The 22,429-nt window shown below is 30.0% G+C and overlaps 1 protein-coding gene across 2 annotated transcripts in view; it reads right to left on the bottom strand.

Annotated features, from left to right (window-relative positions):
* Window positions 1–22,429, bottom strand: part of LOC107369275 (SCY1-like protein 2) — a 32,714-nt gene that overhangs the window by 3,697 nt on the left and 6,588 nt on the right. For both annotated transcript variants that reach the window (XM_015937231.3, XM_015937232.3), the window contains exons 3-10: window positions 7,211–7,357; window positions 6,678–6,893; window positions 5,675–5,791; window positions 5,483–5,608; window positions 2,741–2,917; window positions 2,526–2,648; window positions 1,810–1,923; window positions 1,158–1,290 (exon numbers count right to left, since the gene is read on the bottom strand). In XM_015937231.3, coding sequence (XP_015792717.1) covers window positions 1,158–1,290; window positions 1,810–1,923; window positions 2,526–2,648; window positions 2,741–2,917; window positions 5,483–5,608; window positions 5,675–5,791; window positions 6,678–6,893; window positions 7,211–7,357 — 1,153 coding nt within the window. The remainder of the gene's footprint in view (window positions 1–1,157; window positions 1,291–1,809; window positions 1,924–2,525; window positions 2,649–2,740; window positions 2,918–5,482; window positions 5,609–5,674; window positions 5,792–6,677; window positions 6,894–7,210; window positions 7,358–22,429) is intronic.

The raw sequence follows: 22,429 nt of genomic DNA, 5'->3' as shown, positions 1-22,429 counted from the left end.
ATCTTTTCTCATCAACTTGCAATTCAATTCTGGTTCTACTGCACTAATTAACAATAGAATTTCATTTTTTTCGAAAAACAATTTTCTATATTTTCTTCCAATTCTCAACGATAATTATCCTTAAAGCATCGACTCATCAATAAAATAGATTTCTTTTGATTCCTAATCTTTGTCATGCAACCGTTTGATGATTTTTTCAATCGAAATGAGCAAACAGGAAAAATCTGAATAAACGTTGAAACCATTGAAATACAAAATGAACTTTAATTTGACAACATTCGAGTTCGCCTTTTTTACATTCCTCATTATACATCATCTTGAACATGCATAATCTCACAATTGAATAGTTTTCTTCTTCTTCTCATCCGGAAGGAACTCGTAATTCAAGAGTTATTCACTTTTACTTTATCATTTTGAAATTGAATTTAATCTCCAAAGGAAGTTATTTAATAATGTTCAACAAGATAGGAAATGTGTTTGAATTAAAACACAAATTGAGAAAAGCAGAGAATCCAGAGAAAAAAACTCCCAAAGTCGTCAATTGAAGTTTAAAATTAACTGCGAAATGATGAAAATAGTAATTCCATGAATTTCAATTGACATTTGGAACATTTGTCAACAAGTTTGCGTTTCTTTGTCAAGTTTCAAATTATATTAATTCCAATGGATTAAAGTACAAGTGAACCAGAAAAGGCAACAAATATTGTTCAAATAATCACGATAATCTCAAGTAACCTGATCTCAACAGTTGAATGTTCAATTTGGATTGAGAGTTGAAAGGTTGACCTTTGAATAAAAAATTTGAGTTTTCATGTTAAAATTATCCAATTTTTACTCGAAAAAAGGGAAACTCAAATCTTTTCCAATTTTCTTCTTTACCTTTTTTGTTATCATTTTTTATTGTTAACAAAACTAGAAAATTGTTTTTAGGTTAATATTGAACCTTTTTTATTCCTCCTTTCCTTGTATTATTTACTCGAGATGATTCTGATTGAGTTATTTTATCAAGTTGAGAGGAAAGTTTCACTTTGCTTTTTACTTCACTTCTATTGATCAACAAACTGATTGAGTTTCACAGGTTACAATTGAATTTGTTGAAGGTTGAGGTTGGTCAAGGGTAAGGTGAAAATGAAATGTAATACGTGAATGTAACTTACGAACAACAGGCATTAGAACAATTGGTTCGGTTAACTTGGCTTTACTTAAAATTGGAAGAACTTCATCCAGAATTTCAGTCTTTTCCAGATTATCCAAAACTCTTTCAATACAATTCAAGGTATTGGCTTGAATCTTGTCCAGTAATTAGCGGTGAAAAAGGTTCAACAAGAAGAGTTGAAAACGTGAAAAAGAAAAGAAATTTTTCATCAATTTCGAACCTTCTTTTGGCTTCAAATTTTTCGACCTTCACTCAAAATTTTGACTCAAAATGATTGAAATGATTAGTTAGAATCATCTTTCAGAAAATTTCGCAAAAGTGAAAATTTTGCAATTCTATTTTCATCTCAAATGACTTTGCAGGTAAAATATGATCAAATGAGCATCTTTAATCATCTTTAATGAGTTTTATTCAATAAAATGGATTTGATAGATGAGATGAGGTTAAATGTGTCTAGAATGAGTTGATATAAAATGAAATCTGATGTGAGATTTGTGGGAAAACAAATGGAAAGTCATTTGGTTTGATATTAATTGGAGCGAAAAGACAATTATCTCATTTGTTTGAAGACTTCCTACACTTTTATGCCTACCATTTATTGTATTACCTTCAATAGGTGAATACTTATCATTATTATTTGTTTGTATTATTACCTGTATATTGGAATTTCCTTCAAAAAAGAACTTTGCTCGAGGTAGAACTGTTTTACTAATTGTGTATTGATCAAGATCATCAATCACCAAAGAGACAGCATGAAGAGCAGCACACTGTAAATTAATTGATGAAAAGAGGGAATAATGTTAATAAAAGGTTTCCACCAATTGTAATGTTAAAGTGAAGTTTATAGCTTTTGCTATTGCCTTTGGAATGCAACAGCCTTTTCAGGTTCATCATTTCATGTTGAGATGAGATCGTTTCAAGCCAACTTACAGTTGAAATTGCAAATTTCTTTGCAACAATTGCAAAGCAACAAGTCGATCATTCAGAATTTCATGTTTTCTGATTTTTATCTTCACAATTTTCAACGTAAAACGACAAGTAAAGTAATAATGGATGCTTTGGTTCTGATGACTTTTGACTAAACGTTAAACAAAAGCCAGATTTTCTGGAATCAACACTAATGGACAGACTTGAGTTATAAATGATTCAAAACAGTTAACACTGACAGTTAATTAAACATCTAAATCTTCAACTGTGTCTTCTAGTTAATTTACCAAGTCGAGTTGAGTTTTACATTTCTCTTTGAGATTTTGTTAATTTTGTGGAAATCTTTTGCCAATCAAAGGCCGAAACTGGTCGGTTTAACAGTCATTAAATGTAAGCCTAATCCATGGGTTAAGATGGTAATGTTTAATCAAATAAGAGTTACCTGAATTTGTGGAGTTGCTGATTCAAATGCGTTATAAACCATTGGAAGAATGTCTTGTTTGAAATCGGATTTTGCAGTTTTGGATATTAAAATGTCCATGCTTTCCAATAGAGTGACAGTTGCCTGTGAAATGAAGAAAAATCAATATTTAATAAAGTCACTTTCCTTTGATATCATTGACTTAACAGTGAATTTAAAACTAATCTTGCGGTTACCTGAACCGATTTAGGCATTAAACATATATTCCTGACTATTGGGTAAATGATGTTTTGATACTCTTCAACCGTCGACTCTTCAATCATCCGTAAAAGAGGTTGAAGTGCTGCAGCCAAGACTTCAGAGCTTTGAAATTCTGCTTCCATGGAAGGTAAGATATGAGTAAACCACATTTTCTGTTGAGCAAAATGGGAATGAAATAAAAAAAGGTAAACAAACATGAAACTGAATCAAATGAAATGAGAAAAGTAAATTTATTTGTTCAAATTGTAAGCAGATAAACAGTCTTGAAAAAGCAGCAAAAAGAAGAAGAAAAAAGCTAAAAATTGGAAAAAGCAATTTAAATTAGGTGAAAATTGAAGTGGAAATAAAGTTTCACTGTTGAACATGAAATAAAAACATTTTAATTAACTCTAAATTAAGTTGATTACAAGTGAAGCCATTGTAATTGGATTTACCTTTTACTTTTGCTTAATTGATAATCGAAACATTAATGAGTCCAATAACGAATGTAAAATATGATAACTTTTATATCGTTACATGAGAACATATTTTATTGTTGCTTCTTATGAATCTCACGAACTGAATATATTTCAACAATTTTTCACTAAACTTTACGATGCCAATAAAGGCAAGTTATTTCAGCTTTTTATTGATGTTTAACGAGTTTATCAACAGCTTATGTTCAAATATCGAAAAGTTGAACCGAAAACTCGAATGGAATGACAATTATTGAAAAGTAAATTCATGGTTAAACATTATCCTTCATCGACACCAAATCAATGGCAAGACAACAACAGGAAATATGAGCCCATTACAACTCAACTGAGAAAATGTGAAAAGTGAAATAATGGTCAAGAGTTGAGCTAAATTAGACATTAATAAGCATTGGGTGAAAAGTATTGAAAAACAGGAAATGGAGAAAAAATTCAATCGAAAATTTCGATACTGTTGGATAAAGACCATTTCATGAGTCAAGTATCAGTAAAGGTGTCCTTCTTTATACAGAAAGTTGACTGGGAGGGAAAAATATCATAATCATTATCGAGTTACATTGATATTAATTTTCATCAAAATTTACTTTTCTTTAGTTTTCGTTACAAACTAATGGAGAGAATTGTCTGAAAACTCATAGAAATTCTCAGATATTCTAACATGAACTTGATATTGTCAGAAGTTGAAACGACGAATTTCCTGAAATTCTTCTTGAGATTCCCTTGCTATAGCATTGCCCGAAAACTCGAAAATCTTCTGAAAATTCTTTGATGGTTCTGAGTTTTATGATCATGGAATCCCTGGAAATTTGCTGACACTTCCAGACAGAACTTGAAAATTATTCGAAAATTGGGTGAAATTGAAAATTGCCTGAAAGGTCATCGAAAACTCCCTGGAAATTGTCTGCAAATGTCAAGATCAGGGAGTAATTTTTATCATTTACTTGGACTTATAGAGTCTTTCGATTATGATAACAATTTTGATAAACACTTGTTTTTTTCAAATAAAAAGGCTTCTCATGTTTTCCAGTAATAATGATAATAATGGTGAAACATGCTGCCTCTGGAATCGCTGTAAGTCTAACCTTGACCAATATTTATCATCACTAATAACCACAGTTGTGACACTTTAAGGCTATTACACGAATCATATTTCACTTTTAACTACACACTTTGAAGTATTACTTGAGTAATCTAAAGGTTGTCCATTTGGCCAAATAATAATTTGCCAATTAAAAGTGATAACAATTATCATCAATTATTAATCCTAAAAGAGCATTAGTTGAATCATTCAATATAAAGAATTAGTTCAACTTTCATTTCTCAATGAATAAATGCATCAGCATTTGAGCATTTCACTGATGATCAATGAATCAAATTGAATCAACTTTTTACATTTCCATTCAATATCGAAAGTATTAACGCAAAAAAAATGTTGCCCTCAATTGGCTATTATCGTTAACTCCAACAATTGGTTAAACGGATAACTCAATTTGAAGACTAATGTTTGTTGTATAAAAGGTTCATCTTTAGCATTGATCAAATGGTTCAATCAAGAGTTGAATCAACTCGAAACATTTACCAAAATAAATGAATAATGACGTTATAATAAATAGATTTGCATTGAGATTTTAAAAAAAACTCAATTTTCTCAATTTATCTTGATAAACACAATGAGAAGAGTAAACGTTAAAGAGGAAGAAAGGTTGAAAATGTAAAAATATTCAAATGATATATTTTGATGAGAAACACTCTCTTTAGCTCCAAGTCTGAAATGTTAATCTGGTTCCGCTTTTTTTATTCACTTCAATAGACAGCAAATATTTATAGCAATTAGTATTGCCAAATGAAAATCTATTTCAATTACACATGAAAGTGGGTGGATTAAGAGACAAAAATAGCAACATTTGTAGACATGGAATCGAGTGGGAGTTATCTTATCAAGTCAGTAATCGTATCATTAGACTCATTGTTGACAAGTTGAACCACATTTCAATGTTATTGGTTAATGTTTTGATAAACCAAATAAATGTGAAAACCTAAATTCGTCAATCAATAAATGTGAATATCAACAGATTTTGATGAACAAAATGAACCTTAGACATTAGACTACTTTTCATTGTCATTGGAAGAAGGAAAAGTTCAGAAAATTTTGTTTTTTGTGAAGTCATTTTATGAACAGTAAAATGACTTGAAAAAAGTCAACTCAATGGTTATTAAAATGGATTGATATTGATGGATATTTACCTTTGGAATATTTGGGAGAATCTCTTTAAGGTTGAAATAAAAGGTTGACTTGTGGGCCGAGTCTTTCATTTGGATAACATCAAGATATTGCAGGGCATGAATACATGGATCCATAAGGTATTTTACCTGAAAAGTGAATAAGTTGAACAATGTTGAAAACATTTCCTGGGAATGCAATTTAAATGAACAAACCATTGAAAATTGTTGAGAAGTTGGTCTTCGTCTGGGTTCTAAGTCTAACAAACCTTGAACAGGTAATTGTAAATCAGTGGGAAGATTGTCCAATATTGAAACAGCATTGCGACTAAGCTGGAAAAGAAGAGATAATTTGAATGAATGAATGGAACAAGAAAAGATCTTCAATTGTAAGGTCAATTGAACAATAAGTTGATCAAATTGAACAAAACATTGGCCATCATTGGCCATCATTGAATGTTTAAAAAGATTTCATTTCAAGACTAAATTGACTTGAACAAACGGTTAGTAAAAGAAGCGATTGAAAGAGTAATTTGGTGAAATTGAGATTCAAATGAATCTCGTTTGTACATTTATTGCTTGATAAGTTTTGATTACTTCAAGTTTAAAGTCAAAAAATGAAAGGAAAACAGAAAAAAGATTCTTGACAGTTTTTATCAACTTTTGCTATTCCTTGCTTTATGCTAATCGCAAGTGTCAATTTTGACTGAATTCAATGTACTTTTGGAAAAGTTGATAATTTCATTCTTTACACTCGAGATGGAAAGTTGAGGGAGAAAAAAAAGAGTTTCTGTATTCATGAGATCAATCAATCAGTTCAAGGGTAAAGTGCAAGATTATGTGAAATACGGTGTAGCTTTAGTTTTAAGCTCATGTTTTCCAGGTAAAATGTTGTTTACAAAAGAGATGAACCAAAACAGAAAATGTTTTACAAGTTATTACTCTACTTATCACAGTGTTTAAAGTTGACTCGCTTTTTGTTTTTGTTTCCCTGAATAATTTCATCATTCAATTGGAAGCCTTTTGGAGAGAAAATATTTTTACACTTTTCAATCATATTGAGAGGAAAATTTGTCAGAAAACATGAAGATTCAGTTAAAGGTTGACTGAGAAAATGAATAAAGACAAAAAGAGTTTGACAGTTTTTTTCTTCTTCTACTCGCTTCCATGGGTTGACATTTTGGTTAATGTTCAATTTGAAATGTTAAACAATTCTTACCAATTCAATTTTACGATTATATTGGACAACGGAAAGGTTGGACTCCAACGGAGATCGACCTTTATTGTAGAGAGTGCATATAAGAATACCAAATGAAAACATATCACTCTGTGGACTACAGCATGATTGATTTTGAACTTCGGGTGCCATGAAATCGAGATCAGGTTGAGCCGATTTTGGTAGTTTACTGGTAAATGGTTGACATCCTATTGGCATCTGCAAGAATGCAAAATTCATCATGAAATCTCTTTTAAAACTCTTCCCTGATATTCATGTCAATCAACACAATTTTCCAGTTTCAAAAGCTTTTGTCATTTAATCTCTCAAGGATTTAGAAAGATTTAAATGAATAGAACTGGAAAAATCTGAAAAAAAGTTCTGACAAGACTTTTGTTTGCAAGAGTTTACCAATTCAAAGATTCATCTCTTGAAACATTACTCAAGAATATTTATTCAAATTCATCTTCTGTAGTAAGTGCTCTGGAAACTGAAAAGATTGTGGAAAATTGAGAAAAATGAAATTCTTTTCTCACCATGATATCGTTATCACCACATCGTTCAGTAAACTCGAATCCGGCCAATTTCCAGGTCCCTTTCTTATTGATTATCACAGATTGTGGGCAAATGTTTCGGTGAATTATTTTACAAGAATAGTGTAAGAATAATAAAGCTTCCGCTATCTGAATCATGGAACGAAAAGAGAAAATGTTTGTTCAATTAACTTGAATGGTTGAAAGGAAAAGGCTTAAATTAAAAGGCTCAATTTAATCATAAATCATGAAAGGCAAAAGCTCATTGACCAAACATGGAATCAATAAAGTCATGTTTTTTATCACACTTTTAATGAGATTGAATCGCAATAATTGAAACCTTTTCATCAACTTGCTTTCAATTAAATCACTAATGATCAATCAAATTTCACACTTGGCTTCTTGCTTTGATTATCATTGTTCATAATTCACGAAAAAAATAAAGTCTTTGCAGCAAAAGGAACCTAAAATGAATCAATTTACCATTCCATTTAATCATAATCAATAATAACACACTTTTATTGCTCTCAGCATCGTCATTATATTCATCATTATTGTAATCATTACAAGTTACCGATTTCCAGTTCACCGTTATCACCTTTAACATCATCATCACTTTTAAATGATCAACCTGTCAACCCTTAAATTGTGTGCTTTTTGTCTTACAAATTACATTAAACTCTTTAACTTTACCTTTTCAACTCATTACATTGAAATCATTTTAGTTTATTTCACTTTAGTCGCATTTTACTTTATTTTATTTGAGCGTGAATAAAAGTTTAATTGGAAGGGAGAACAAAAATTATCATTTGTTGAGATGTTTTGTGATAATTGCTGTTCAACATTCAACTTGAATCACTTTGAATGTTCAATATTTTTCCTGCCGAGTTCTTGGGATTCCCAATAATTTCACGTTTTCCTTTGAATATTGAGGCTTGTTGGATGCCTCATCAAGATTGAACCATGAAAAATAATTGTGATAATCAATTGTCAAGTTTGATTTGTTCTCAAAATCTTTTCGAACTAGTCATTATTGACACATTTTGAAATGTTGAAATATAAGAATCATTTTGCATACAGGGCTTTTTTTCATTTTACGCCTTCATGCAGGTATAACTCACGAACCTTTAATGCTACATCCCTCAGACTTGAACCATGAGATCATGCAGATTGAACAATCATCAGTTCCAACGCTCAAGGTTATTCAAGGTTAATTCTTTATTTGACCTCTAATTGACATTGGAGGGACATTTTCTGAAATCGCAAAAATCTTTTGACCGATTATGTCAGTCACATGTTCACAACTCATACTTGCTAAAGGATATGCATGATTCCATACCATACAGTTATTTATTCGCATTTCGAAAAAAATCGTTTATCTTAGCAATGGTAAGAGTTACGAATATGTGACTAAGATAATCCAATGTCAGTTAGAGGTCAAATAAAGAATTGACCTTGAATAACTTTGAGCATTAGAACTTATGATTGTTCAATCTGTATGATCTCATGGTTCAAGTCTGAGTTATGTAGTACTAACGGTTCGTGCCTTATGCCTGCATGAAAGCGTAAAATGAAAAAAACGCCCGGTGTATTGATTCAGTATTAAATAAAAAATCGACCTTAAACATAGTGATAAACGTTAATTGATTGTACAACTAGTATCTGTCAAAGAGGCACAAAAGTGTCAAATTAGTCAAACAGGGACCGAGACTTTCACAATGACCGACTACCAAAGATTCCTAGACCTTATCAAAAACAAATTTTGTTCTACATACAAAAGCCCAACCTCGACACTCGGGCGGCGATGAAGGGAATCGATATTTCAACGTCATGGACAAATGGGCAATACATAGAGTTACTATTGGCTCAATCAAAGTAGTTGATAATAATAGAGATTTTATAATAATTGATTAATGTATGTTGGAAGCCTTAATAAAACCATTTAATCCTCGATCATTAACACTAAGTTAACTCACTAACTTTTTTTAATGATAATAACGAAGTATCTCATTGTCATGAAATTTTAAGTAAGGGCCATGTTAAAAGAGATTTTCCAGATCCAAAGGTGAAACACTAAGCCATGTGCTGATGCATTTATGTATTTCTTTTGTTTTATATTTTTATAAGATGCAACCTAAAAAGTTTGCAACCAAACGGTTTTCTAGTTATATCTCCTCATAGACTAGACACTTTGGCACCATTTTTAGACTACAGCGTTAGTTGAAATCCAAGGATCATTTTGCCTAAATTGATTTATTATTAAATAAAAAATCGACCTTGAACATTTTGATAAACGACAAATTGATAGTAACTTCCTTGTATGAATGTAACCGTAACCTGAAATTGATTGTAACCGTCCTTTAACAGTAATTTATCAGTAACAAGTTAATAGGCAGTCAAAATTATTTTGCTTAAATTATTTTGTCATTAAAGGTCACTTTAAAGGTTATTTTACCTTCAAACAGTACTCGTAGCTCATTTTCTATGTTAAATGCTATTAAATAACAGCTAAGCATGAAAAATCGAATTTTTTATTATTTCTATGTGTTAATTAAAAATCATTGAGATTCGATGAAAATTCATGGAATGTCAGAACATGTTCAAATGTTTGCGTATGTCAATTTTTACATGCAGCTTATAATAATGATAGTTTTGCATTTTCATATTTTTGCTTTTTTGCACTTTTGTAATGAAAAAAACATAATAACATGAATCAACCCAAAATCATTTTATCATGCATTAATACTATATCATGATAATAGGAAATGAAGTTTCCCTTATTCTTCATATCATTACCATCATTACGATTTTTTGGTCTAATTATCATAACTGTTACATTACTTTTTTTACATTGCACAGCTTTCTGAGCACAAAGGTTTATCTTATCTCAATAATAACAAGCATCTGGTTCATCATCATCAGCATTATATCATCATTATTATTAAATGTATTGTTGTTTAGAAACAAAAAGCAAAATAATATTCTTTGCCCAAGTTTCATTCACTTTGATTGCATTTACCCAATCATGGTTCAACAAATGCTTACAGCATGAGCCAGACGAGAATAAACGAGATGTAAAAACTGGAATTATTAGTTATTCCAAGTTCTGAGACATTCAAAGTTATTCTAAACCTTTCAACCAATCCAGTAATGGAATAAAATCAAATCTTGAAATAACATTTTCATTTCAATATATTGATATTTTCATGATAAATTTCTTGCAAAGCTTTACCTTTCAGTACAGAATTCACTTTCAAGGTCAACAATTTCATGGTATTATAATTTATCAAAATCTAAACTCGACAAATTTTCATTTCGTTTATTTGCACAATTGATTCAATTTGAATCAACAAAAAAAATCAACAGAACTTTTGAAATATTCAAAATGAATAATTGAATGATTCAGTTCTTAAGCCAAATGATAAACAAATAAAATGAAATTAATTCCTTAAATGCATTAATCCTCTTGTCTCAATCAAACAAATAACAATGAAAGATTCACAGAAAATCACCAGACTCGTTGAGAATTCTGAAAAAAAGATTTTCGATTTTCGGGGAAAAAAATTATCTTCATTTCTATTTTCACTAAATTGAGAGATAAATAATTTTGATTTAATTTATACTTTTCTTGCAATTCATCATTCAATACATCAACAATTAAACTAATCGTTGCTTCAGTGAAGAAATGAAAATGAATTTCGATTTGCAAGAAATTTCGGTTTCCATGAAAGTCCGAATCAAAATATGAAGTTGAATGAAAATTTTGTTTTTCCAACATTTCCATGTTAATACTCTTAGCCATTAATAATAGAAAGATTTTTCTTTTGCCAAAATATCATTGAAAGTTAAGCTAATAAAAACTCTCATTATTTACCTGAACACCTAATAAGATGTTACGGATGTCATTAGGATGGTTGGTAAACAACATGATAACATTTACCTGAAAAACGATTTAATGGATTTTCCTATTTCAAATGCAAGGAATAAACCAAAATGAGGAGAAAAAAAGAGACTTTCAAAGTGGCTTTATTGTTACTCTTGATGGACATGGTGATGAGTATAATGATGATTATTGTGATGATAATGATGATGACGCCGAGAATGAAAGTAAAAACCAAGAATAAACTGATTAAAAAGATCTGGTAACAATATCAATTTGAGTTTATTTTTGGTTCCAAACTGGTTAACAAAGTCGAATGTTGAAGTTGGCAAAAACAAAAGTCGACAAAAATATTCATCCAATGTAAATGTACAATTTAATCAATCAAAATTGAGAACATTTTCAACTTCTGTCAGACAGTATTTCAGTGTTTCAGTGATCATGAATCTGGCAATCATTTGAATTATTAAAGTGAAAGTCATTTGTTGACAAGCAACAAGTTGAATTAATACAAAAGAAAGCGAGTTAATTCCATTATCATTTGAATCATGATAATCACGGATGAAACTAAATGGATTTTGAAAGCAACAAGTTGATAAAAAGTGAGCCAAAAGGATAATGATGAGAAAAGAGAATCGAGAGAAAATGTTTTATCGATTTTGAATCAAAATGCTGAAGAAGATAAAAGGATGAACAAGAGGAAATCCATGGAAAGTGCAAATCGAAAGATTAGCATCATCATTACCTTAGCATCATTTGACATTATTTCATCTTGAGATACTTTTTTTGCCTCTTTTCTCAAATTAATTTACGACGTTGTTTTTGGTGACAAAACAAATGAAACATCAAGAGATGAAATGTGAAAATCGATATTTTGATGAATTTTTTGCTACATTTTTCCTCTGTTTTAGACATGAATGTGACTTTTGCCTTTTAATGCAAGGTAAGCGTAATTGGAAAATCTGGCAAAAAAAGTAATTATTCATTTATTAAGATGTTAATTACTTGGTAAAACAAACAAATAAACAACAGAAAAGGTAATTTTATTATGGGTTTAAATGGTTGTCAGTGGAAATGCGAAATGATTAAAAGGTACAAAAAACTAATGTTTTTCAGATGAAATAGGAAAATCTCTCAGATTATTCATTGAGTAATATTTTGTTGACAATTAAGTTTTATTTTGCTGATTCTCTTGCCTTGAAGGTTAATTTACCTGGAGAAAAGTGGAGACCTCTTTATAACTGTGTGATAACAAGGTTGACATGAAGAGCAAAAAAAAATGGATGAAACAGTGAGGAGAAAGGATGAAAAGGAAAGGAATAAAAAAAAGGAATTCCATGACATCATCAGATGAGAATAAAAATATTCAAACTGAAAGGTTGATTCCATCAACAGTTATTCCAAACCACTCGATCAATACATCGATCCAGGTAGAATCATCTCTTTCTCTCTCTCTCTCTCTGACACTCTCATTACCTGAGAAGAGGATTGAAGCTTATTGAGTCGTCAATCTCATGTTGTGAGAAACATTTGAAAGCTTAGCAAAAAAAAAGCTCAGAAATCGAGGGAAAGATGAAACTTCTCGAGACGCATTCTGTAAATTCATCAACCATTTTCATTCGTCTTCATCAGAATCTTCAACTCTCTCCTTTTCACTGAATCAACTTGACTTTGGTTTGAAAATGAGTAAAGAAAACAAAATTAGAGCAAGAAAACATTAACTCGGAAAAAATACCCTAAAACCTAATTCTTTTTATTGTCATTCTTTCCATTCCATGTAATTCAATACTATCTTTTTGCGCTTGGAACAATGCAAATATATGCATAAAAATATCTACATTATTTTATCATTCCAATGGTTAACAAAAGGTAAATATCTTTTTCCATGTAAATCCAAAATTCTAACATGGAATGAAAGAAAATCCGAGAAAAAATGTTTTTTTATTGTTGAACTTTTCTTTCTTTCAATGTTCAAGTTAACCATTTCGCTTTGCCTTTTTTGACAACCTTAGGCAATAATGTGAACCCATCATCATGTTTCATGGTAAATTGATTGAACATTTACGATTGAAAATTATGCTGATTGCCTTATTCAAAGAGGCAAAAGACTTTTACTTCAATTGTAAAAAAAGGAAACATTTTTCGACTTTTACCTTTTTCTCTGGTTTTTTTGTCTTCTTTGCTTGTTCAACTTAATTTGATTCCTGGCAATATCAAATTTGGTAATTCAATGAACAACTAAACCTTTTCTTTTCGCCTCAATTCTTTAAATCATTTTAAGGGTTAAATTATCAAATTTCAATTGTAGACTATCATTAACATGATAACAATGAAAATTAAATTAAGTGTAATTATAACATTGAGAACTAGAGGTTGTTCAAAGTGGTTCCATCAGGTCTCATTTGCATTCTATTAACAATTAGTTCTCATCTTTTAACATATTGTAATTAAACTTTTTACTTCACCTCATTTCATTAAACTTTGGGTTCAACTTTAAATCGCGATCTTCAAACGTTCATTGTATAATTAATAAAGCTTACCAGACGAAAATAAATGAACATTTCATGCTTTTCAAGTTTTACTTAAACCAAATGCTTAAACTAAAGCTATTCAAATAAGGTAACCAAAGACCAGACAAGGTTTAAAGACATCATTCAAGTGTTGGCAAAGATTAACCCTTCAGAATATGTTAGGCAAAATGATCCATTGAGAAGTGTCAAGTTCTGGGCTTTGATTGTTTTCATGAAAAATCGTTTTAGTGCACTTCGTTAGTGCTTTTTAGAAACGAAACTTTGGTAAATAAAGTCTGTTTAATCCTAACGTAATTAAATTGCGATCGATTGTAAAGCAAAAATTTATGTGAGCAAAGAAATTGAATCGAATTGGAAAAACAAGAATTTCCAATGGAACCATTTTGTTTGGTTATTTTACCAATGAAAAGTTGTTTGTAGCAGCTGCTTCATGAACGTTGGTCAATGGTTGATGAAGATCAATCAAACACTTCAATCAACTTGAAAATGTCACATTTGAAATTGTCTAGACTTTGAAGTTGCTTTTAACTGAAAGTGAAAATGAAATGGCAAAACAAATGCTAGTTTATAAGCAAAACTCAATTGGTTTAATGGTTGTTGTTGCTTAAGTAACTTCAAGTTAAAACAAAATAATGTTTGTCTTTAATGCAATTGTAAAGGATAAAATTGGATTTTCAATCCCAATTGGAATTGGAATAAATTGCTTAAAAAAAGGAGAAATTAATTTCTCCGTCTTTTTCACTCATTAATTTGATTACAAAATTTGTTTGATTCACAATAAATTTCCACAATTTCGTTCACCTTTTTCTTTACTTTTACATTGAAAAGCTTAAAATCAAATAATGTTTACCGTTTCATTGAAAGGCTGAAAAGATTTGGAAGAAAAATCAATAACTCTTTAGGTAATGGAATGAAACTCAGTAAAATGGACGAATATCTGGAATTCTCAACCTAAGGCCATGATAAAGGTAAATTGGTTTAACACAATATGCCACAACAAATGGCATAAACGTGCCGAGTAAAGTTGAACAAAAACGAAAACAGGATTTCCCCAAATCTCAAGTTGAAACAATTTCATTTGGATCTTGGATTTGGAGTTTCATCTGTTGAAAAAGAATTTACATGAAAAGAAATGAAACGATTCTTGTCATGACAAACATCAAGCAAATATCAACAAACGAAAAGCTCGCCTTCACGATGTTTGCTCACTGTCTGGCATTTTTTTTATCAAAAACAATGAACAAAGGTAAGAAAGGAAATTACCAGATAATGTTGAAATGACGAAAAAAGATGAAAAGTTGAGAAAATGATGAGTAAAGATGATGGCGATGCAACTGATAATAATAGACTGAATGTTTGGCATTTGTTCACCATTTTTCAAACAATTTTTTCTTCTCTTCATTCAACTTTTTCTTTTCACCAAAATAATGGTGACAATGAGAATATCATAATTCTGTTTTATATTTGGAACAATTCATCATCTTTACTTTTTCTTCCCTTATAATTTGGCTTTATCATTTCATTATTTATCCAAACCATAAAAAGGTACCAACTTTTCAAACCAAATATTGTTGCCTGACATGAAATGAGTCTTGAGCATATTTTCACTCTCAACTAAATAAATGACTTTTAAACATCCGTCTCAACATTATCATTGAATCAACCAGTCACATTAAATTGAAATGATAGCTAAAGGTTGAATCACACATTGTATTACACTGTAAGGAGAAGCTGAAAAAACAATAGAATCATTGGAATGAAAATTTGATAATTTAACTCCCAGTAACATTTTTCACGATAACTTTGATAACATTCCTTTTCCTCTGTTATTGCAAGTTATCCTCTTTACCAAAACTGATGTTTGTCTTCAAATTTCCTGCATTTTATATTAAAAAGCTTTCGTTTCGTTTTCACAAATTTACAAATTATTTCTTCTATTTTTACCAACATTTTTATCGATTTTCTCGGATAAATTGCTTCAATGGAATCTGCGAAAAAAACATTTTCCTTCATGTTCATAAAGAAACCTAACGATCTGAGAAACGTTTTAACGCGATATTTCAAATCAATCAATAAATCAAATCCATGACATGAATCAAATTGATATTGCTTAACCTTTCGTAAAGTAAAATGAGTTTAAATCAACACGAAATTTAACATTGAAACTGACGAAGCGAGGAAAAGATTTTGAGAAAGCTTAAAAATTGAGTTACAAAGTGCTTTGCATATGCTTTTTGGTTCGATAATTAGTTTATTAGTGAAAGATGATTCGAAAGATGGTTTGAAAGATGTCCAATCGAATCTGAAATTTGTTGTTCTCTGAGTTTAATGATGATGAGCAACGAGCTCATCATTTCTTCAGGTAATTTGGCATTAAGTCTTGACGAAGGTAAATTAATGATTTGAACATTATATCAAGAATAAAGCCACTAATGAGTTCTAAGTCTATTTTCTTGGATTTCATTTTATTCTTTTCTTTTCTTCTTCTTCCTCGACTTTTGCTTCATTCCTTTAATTCTCACTACTTAAACCTTTAAGAAAACCAGGAAACATAAATCAATTCTTTTGGAACTTTTACCTTTTATTTTTTTTCTATTTCAGGTTCACATTTTTTATCACTAGATTCGTCTTCATAACCTTTAATACATTTTAGTGGTTAGTTGAACAGAAGGAAAAGGCTAATAATTTCAAATCCAGGTTACCATTGATTTTGCGATTTTTAATGGAATTTCCAATGAAATGTTTATTAAAAAATGAAAATGAAAAACTTTTTCGACTAAATGATATTCCAAGTTATACTTTATTTTCCTGTCAACATTCACTCGAAAGAATTTTCACAGTAAGGTTGACAGATTGCTCATTAAACGGTTCAACATTTGATGAAGAAAGGATTGAATGTTGAACTAAACATAGATTCTGTCAACAGTTGATCGAAATCGGAAAAACTTCATTTTCTGTTAATTGTTTCACCGCTTTTCTTATTCATTTCTCAGAGAATCGAATTTTGAAAAGTTGAAAAAATGAAAATTTCCATTCAACAAGTTTCTTTAGGAAATTCAATTTCACAAAATGTCGCTAATGTTAACATTTTGTTAACAGTTTTCAATGAAAATTGTGACATTTATCATTGAGCTTTTATTCCTGTTCATTGAATGTATATTTTGGGAAATGTAATGTTCAGTGAAAGTTTGTAAACATGATCACGAAACCTTTGTTGCAATTTAATCAGTGAGAAAAGATGATATTTTCTGATTATCATGATACATGATATTTACATAAACAGAGGTAAAAAGGCTGGAATGGAATGAATATTAATACAGAACTTTCCATACTGTGAATGGTATTTAAATGAACAGATATTTTTCATTGTCAACTCTTCTCAACATGAATCAAAGATGCCTTCAAAGGAATGGAAAAGTTAAAGTTATTTTTCAACCTTTGCTTACTAATTTGAATGTTTCCTTAATGACTGAAGTAATTGTGTAAAGTTAATGACAAATTAATTTCTGATGAAGCTTGTTGGCGAAGTGATTGAAGAGCTCTTGAAAAGTACAAGGAAAATGTCGAGTCCAACGTTTGCCCTTCACCAATTCAAATGAAGCAAAAGAAACAAAAATTGATTCATCTCGAGTTTTGCCTTTTCATTGCTGCTCTTTTAACGGCAACAGACTAATCACGAGCACTTTTCACTCGTAAATCACTTGAACCCTTGAAAGTCTCTCGACATTTTGCTTTTCACTTTTATCCTTCAAGTTGCTTCTTTTGAAAAGTGTTCATCTGAAGAGACTTGAATATCGAAAATTGAATATTGAATTGTTAGCGAAAAGACTGTTTCCCATGTTTTCAACGAATCTACTTTCAAGATATTTTCCTGTTACATGAATAGAGATTTCAGTTTTGAAGGGTTAATTTGAATGAACAAATCTGATCAACATTTTCATCGATTTTCTAGTTTCATTGTTGCACTTTTACTGACCATTTTGCAAATACAAGCAAAGAAACAAATTAATATGTAAATTTATCCTTGTTTAAATGTAAATTAGATTTGGTTTCAGCAAAAGTTACAATTTGCATCTTTTCATAATTAACCTTAAATTTGTACTTTTTTTTCGAGTTTTGATTTTTGCTTATAATTGAACAGTTTACTTCAACAGGCTAAACTATCATTATGGTCAATAAGAGGGTAGGTTTGCTGTTTGGGTTAATGGAAACTGAAGACTAAGTGGTCAATGAAATATGAAATAATTGGACTAAATTCGGGTGAAGAGAATAAAAATTTTACTTTAAAAGGTCAACAACTGGTTGAGGTGAAGTAAATGCTCATTGACTTGAGCTTATGGTTTACTGGCTTTTCAGTTGAATGGGTAACAGAAGGTTTAATTGAATTTAATGATGAAACAACAACAACAATTTATATATCAAAATTGATCTTATTTGAAAGCAATTTCATTGCAAGGTAATTCATCAAATTGATGGTTGTTGATTCTACTGATGGGATTAGTTGATGTTAAGTATATAAAAACAGAAATCCATTTTCGAGAAATTAGACAAAACTGTTTTCTCAAAATGTAAACTTGAGAAAAATTGTATTCTTTCTGCAAATTGCAAAGTTTCTAGTTAATATGCAATCAGTAATCACGGAATTTTAAGAATTGCAGAGTGATCAGAGTATTTGGGTCCATTTAAGGTCACAAATACGAGACCGACTGGCTTTAAATTAGCTAATGAACACTAAAATACTTCTCGCATCTGACATCAATCCTAATCCAATGTGCAATCCCTGACAATCTCAACCTCTGTTCTAGTCCATAAAAAGCGATTTATAACGAAATCTTGGTTTGTCTTAAAGTAACTGTTAACATTGGTGAGAGGGAAAGTTGGAATGTCTTTTCGTTGCAAATGGAATCGTTAGAATCTTTGAAAATGAAACTGAGAAAAGCAATTAATCAATATGTGAACCTTGAAGCTGCCAATTTTGATTCAATTAGCAATTCAACTGAGAGTTTCCTTTGAACGTAACTTTATTTCAAGTTAATATAATGCAAATTAGGATAAAAGTTATCGACCAAAGAAGTGTGTAAATGCAATATCAGACTAAAATTGATTTTGTTTTGAATGTGAAAAATATTACACTTTAATGGAAGCGAGAAGAAGCAAAAAGTGAATCCCAATTTTCATGGTTGATGGAAATTCATCTGAACAAAAGGGAAAAACTAATCAAAATTATCGACAGAAAGATATCAAAATGAAATAAGTGTTCAATACCAATAGCAATACAAAATAACGAACACATTGTACAAAGTAAACAAGGTAAAAGAAGTGAAAATTTGTAAAGAAGGATGAAGATGACAATGACAATGATGAAGTGTACAGAAAACATTGTTGAAAAGAAACGGTTAAATTGCTTCTAATAAAATTAAATGAATGTAATTTCATTGTAACTCTTTCATCTTGTATTCCAATTTGATGATCATTGACATTCATAAAACATCAACAAACTTTATTGCAAAATGAAACAAACTGAAAGGTTGACAAAAAAGTCATTGTAACAATTGAAAAGTCGGTTAATTTGATTAACTTTTTTTTCTGATCAACAATTTACTTGGAAAATGCTGATTATGAAAGTTTACGTCAAATTTAGTCTAAAGGTTGAAATGAATAGAAATTTAAATTGCTGCCTTTCAGGGCGATCAACTTTTTTCTTTTTCTTATAATTGAATAATATCTCAAGAATGTCTCAACTTGACAGGCTTGGTGAAGCTGAATGTTTTCAAAGCTATGAAATGTTTCATTAAAATTCTGGGCTCGACTAATTGGTTGATAATTAAGTGAGTTGAAATTTAAATTACCAGTCCAATGATTGAAATGAGAATGTCAAAGAGTTAATGTAAGTGTAGTTGATTGTTGAGGAATCACCTCAAGGGTTTCAGCTATTTCATGATATTCTTGAGTAACTTTCTTTCATTGCTTCAACTCATAAAAGATAACAAAATTGTCACCAGTAACATGGGAAAAGATGAACTTGATTGTTACAATATTCAAGGTTTTAATGAATAAATGAAAGAAACAAGTTGAAAGGTAAAACAAATTTTTGCTCAAATTTTCAATCAATTTCATTCCAAACCTGAAAATGTTTCATCAAAGGCAATGAATAATGAGATTGAAACATTTATATTTTTAAGCAAATCATTTTCAGGTAAAAACAAGAGAAACTCGGAAATGTTCAAACAATGAATGAATGATGTTTAACTCGAGATTTTGTTCATTTTCATGAATCAAACTTCGATCGTAATTCTGTGAATTCTTTGCCTTTTTTAGAACTCGAATTCTGGTTCATTTGGATGCAAATATCAAATTTGATTAAAATATTGGTTCAATGAAAGGACATGAAATTGATTGAAGAAATGAAATCAAGAGAATTTTAAATTCGATTGAAAACTAATTTAGAGTTTATTAGGTGAAATTGAATCACAAATTAGAGAGTTTCATGTGTTGGAATTTTATTTTACCTAAAGTTCGAGTTTAGAATTTTCCTTTTTTTTCTTTTTTCCAGGTGAAATATGATTTTATTGATAAGTAAACACATGAAGTTTATCTGCATGAAAATGTTAACCAGGTTCAATTGATGTTTTAAAAGGAAATTATTTTTTTGCTCTGGAAAAGATAAAAATGGATGGAAATTCAGTTTAAAAATGAATTCTGAAAAAAAGTAAAGAGAAATTGAAGGTCGAAAAGTTGAAGAATCGTTAGCAGAATAAAATGATAACTGTAATAGCAACGAACTTTTGATTCCACCAATTCAACCGGAATAATATTTCGATTATTTTAGTTTCTTTTTTATTGAACTTCAACTTGCTATTTGTCTCTATCAATGGTTTATCGGTTAAATTGATAAAAATTATTACTTCAAATATCATGGTAATCATGATAAATCGAACATTTGATGAATGAAAAAGTGCTTTTATCAAGGTAAACAAATGAACAGAAAATGCTGGAAAAACATGATTTTGTCTTCTATTCAATTCTGATTTCAGTTTTACATGAAAATCTGGAATCGATTTTAGATTTTGAGAATTTTCGCCTTCAGATGATTTCTTTTCTTTTTTCATTTAATTGTTCCAATTAGATTTGTGAGTTTATCTATTCAATGAAATTGAACTGTTTTATGGATCATGATCATGATGGATTGAACTGAAATTATAAGAAACAAATCGAGTGACAATAATCAATGCTTTAATTGATGTCAATATCAATTTTGTGTCATCCAAATTGATTCACTTTCAGTCTTTCAAGATGATTGATCATTTGTAATCAAAAGAATTAATCACAATCCAATGAACTTTTCTAATGAAAAAGAATAAAATTTTTCCAAATTCTGGTCACCAGTAAACAATTTTGCACTCATTTTCCAATAATACCTGAAATGAGCTGGTGATTGAAATTGGTATAAGTAAATGTTTAATGTAAATAAATGGTTCAAACTTTTCATGCATGGAAATGGAAGAGAAAAGGAAATGAAGATTTCTGATGAAAAAAAATTCTAAACAAAGTGTATCAGATAAATGAACTTGTAATGAGAGTAAAACTTTAACCGACAAATTATAAAGTTCATGTGAAAATCAGCCTGAAGCAGAATGAAAAGTTGCAATTTTGTTCAATTAGTTGGCAGGTTCAAAATGAAATGTTGAATAAGATCAAACAATAAGCAGCAAAAATCAATCAATGAAAATAAAAGTTGAACCATTTGCTATTCAACCAAGTCGAGTGAAAAATTCATTTATTCATTTGAATTCATTCCATTGAACCATGGAAAAAATTTCGACAAAAAAATGCAAAATCTTTTTTTTCTCGTCAATTAAATGACTAAAACTTGCGAAGTAAAATTTTTTGAATCGATTGTGAAATTCTTGCATCCTGAGCAGGGAAACTGAATGTCGCTGAAAACTCTGATTCTCGAGAAATGATAAACTCTTTTGTCGAACAGGTGAAAATGGTGAAAAACTGAAAACATTAACCTCACAGTTGAGGTAATGATAATGCTTGCAAGTCGCAATATTTTTATATCAACTTGAGTTGGGAGTGAAACTGGGAGTGAAAAGGTATAAATCAAAAATGATAACAAGCAAAGACAGAAATGCAAAATAGAGTTGAAATTTTCAGAGTTGATGAAAGGTTTAACATGAATTTTTTTTCATGGAAAAAGTTTTTTCTCCCAAAATAAGCTGTTTTTTCATTCTTAATATTTTACACATAAACACACATTTTGCCATGTATTCTTGCATACGTCGATACACATTCAGTTAAACATAATTTTATTTTATACCAACTAGTTTAAGCTTCAATAATCCTTGCTATACTGTTAATACTTGCAACTTTGATTATCTTGTAAACTTTACTGCACTTTTTTACTCTCACCTGTAATATTTTTTTGCAGCTTTTTCGTTGCCAGTCTCAAGTCTTTGTCTTCAGATTCTATTCTTTTTTTCTTCTTCTTTTTGCCCAGATTCTTTGACTGTCTGAAGACACAGTTTTGTGTGACCATTAATATTATATTTGGTCCTAAAATTTTCATCAACAGATAAAATAATAAATAGCATTAATAGCAATGGTAATAATGTTAGACCAGTTAGTTAGGATAGACTCGCAAATGGCATTATATTATCTTCATCATTGGATAAAATGTATATTAACAGTTGTCTTCATCAGTACATAAATAAGAAAATCTCTTTATATCATCGCAATTCTCAAGACTGTTCAACTTTTCATCATTAGTTGAATTGTGCCATTAAAGTAATGTACAATATACAGGTT

Source organism: Tetranychus urticae, chromosome 3, assembly GCF_039701765.1.
Source record: "Tetranychus urticae isolate SD_2017Ah chromosome 3, NJAU_TeUrti_SD_1.0, whole genome shotgun sequence".
Taxonomy (NCBI): domain Eukaryota; kingdom Metazoa; phylum Arthropoda; class Arachnida; order Trombidiformes; family Tetranychidae; genus Tetranychus; species Tetranychus urticae.
This window is presented reverse-complemented; position numbering and strand designations above follow the sequence as displayed.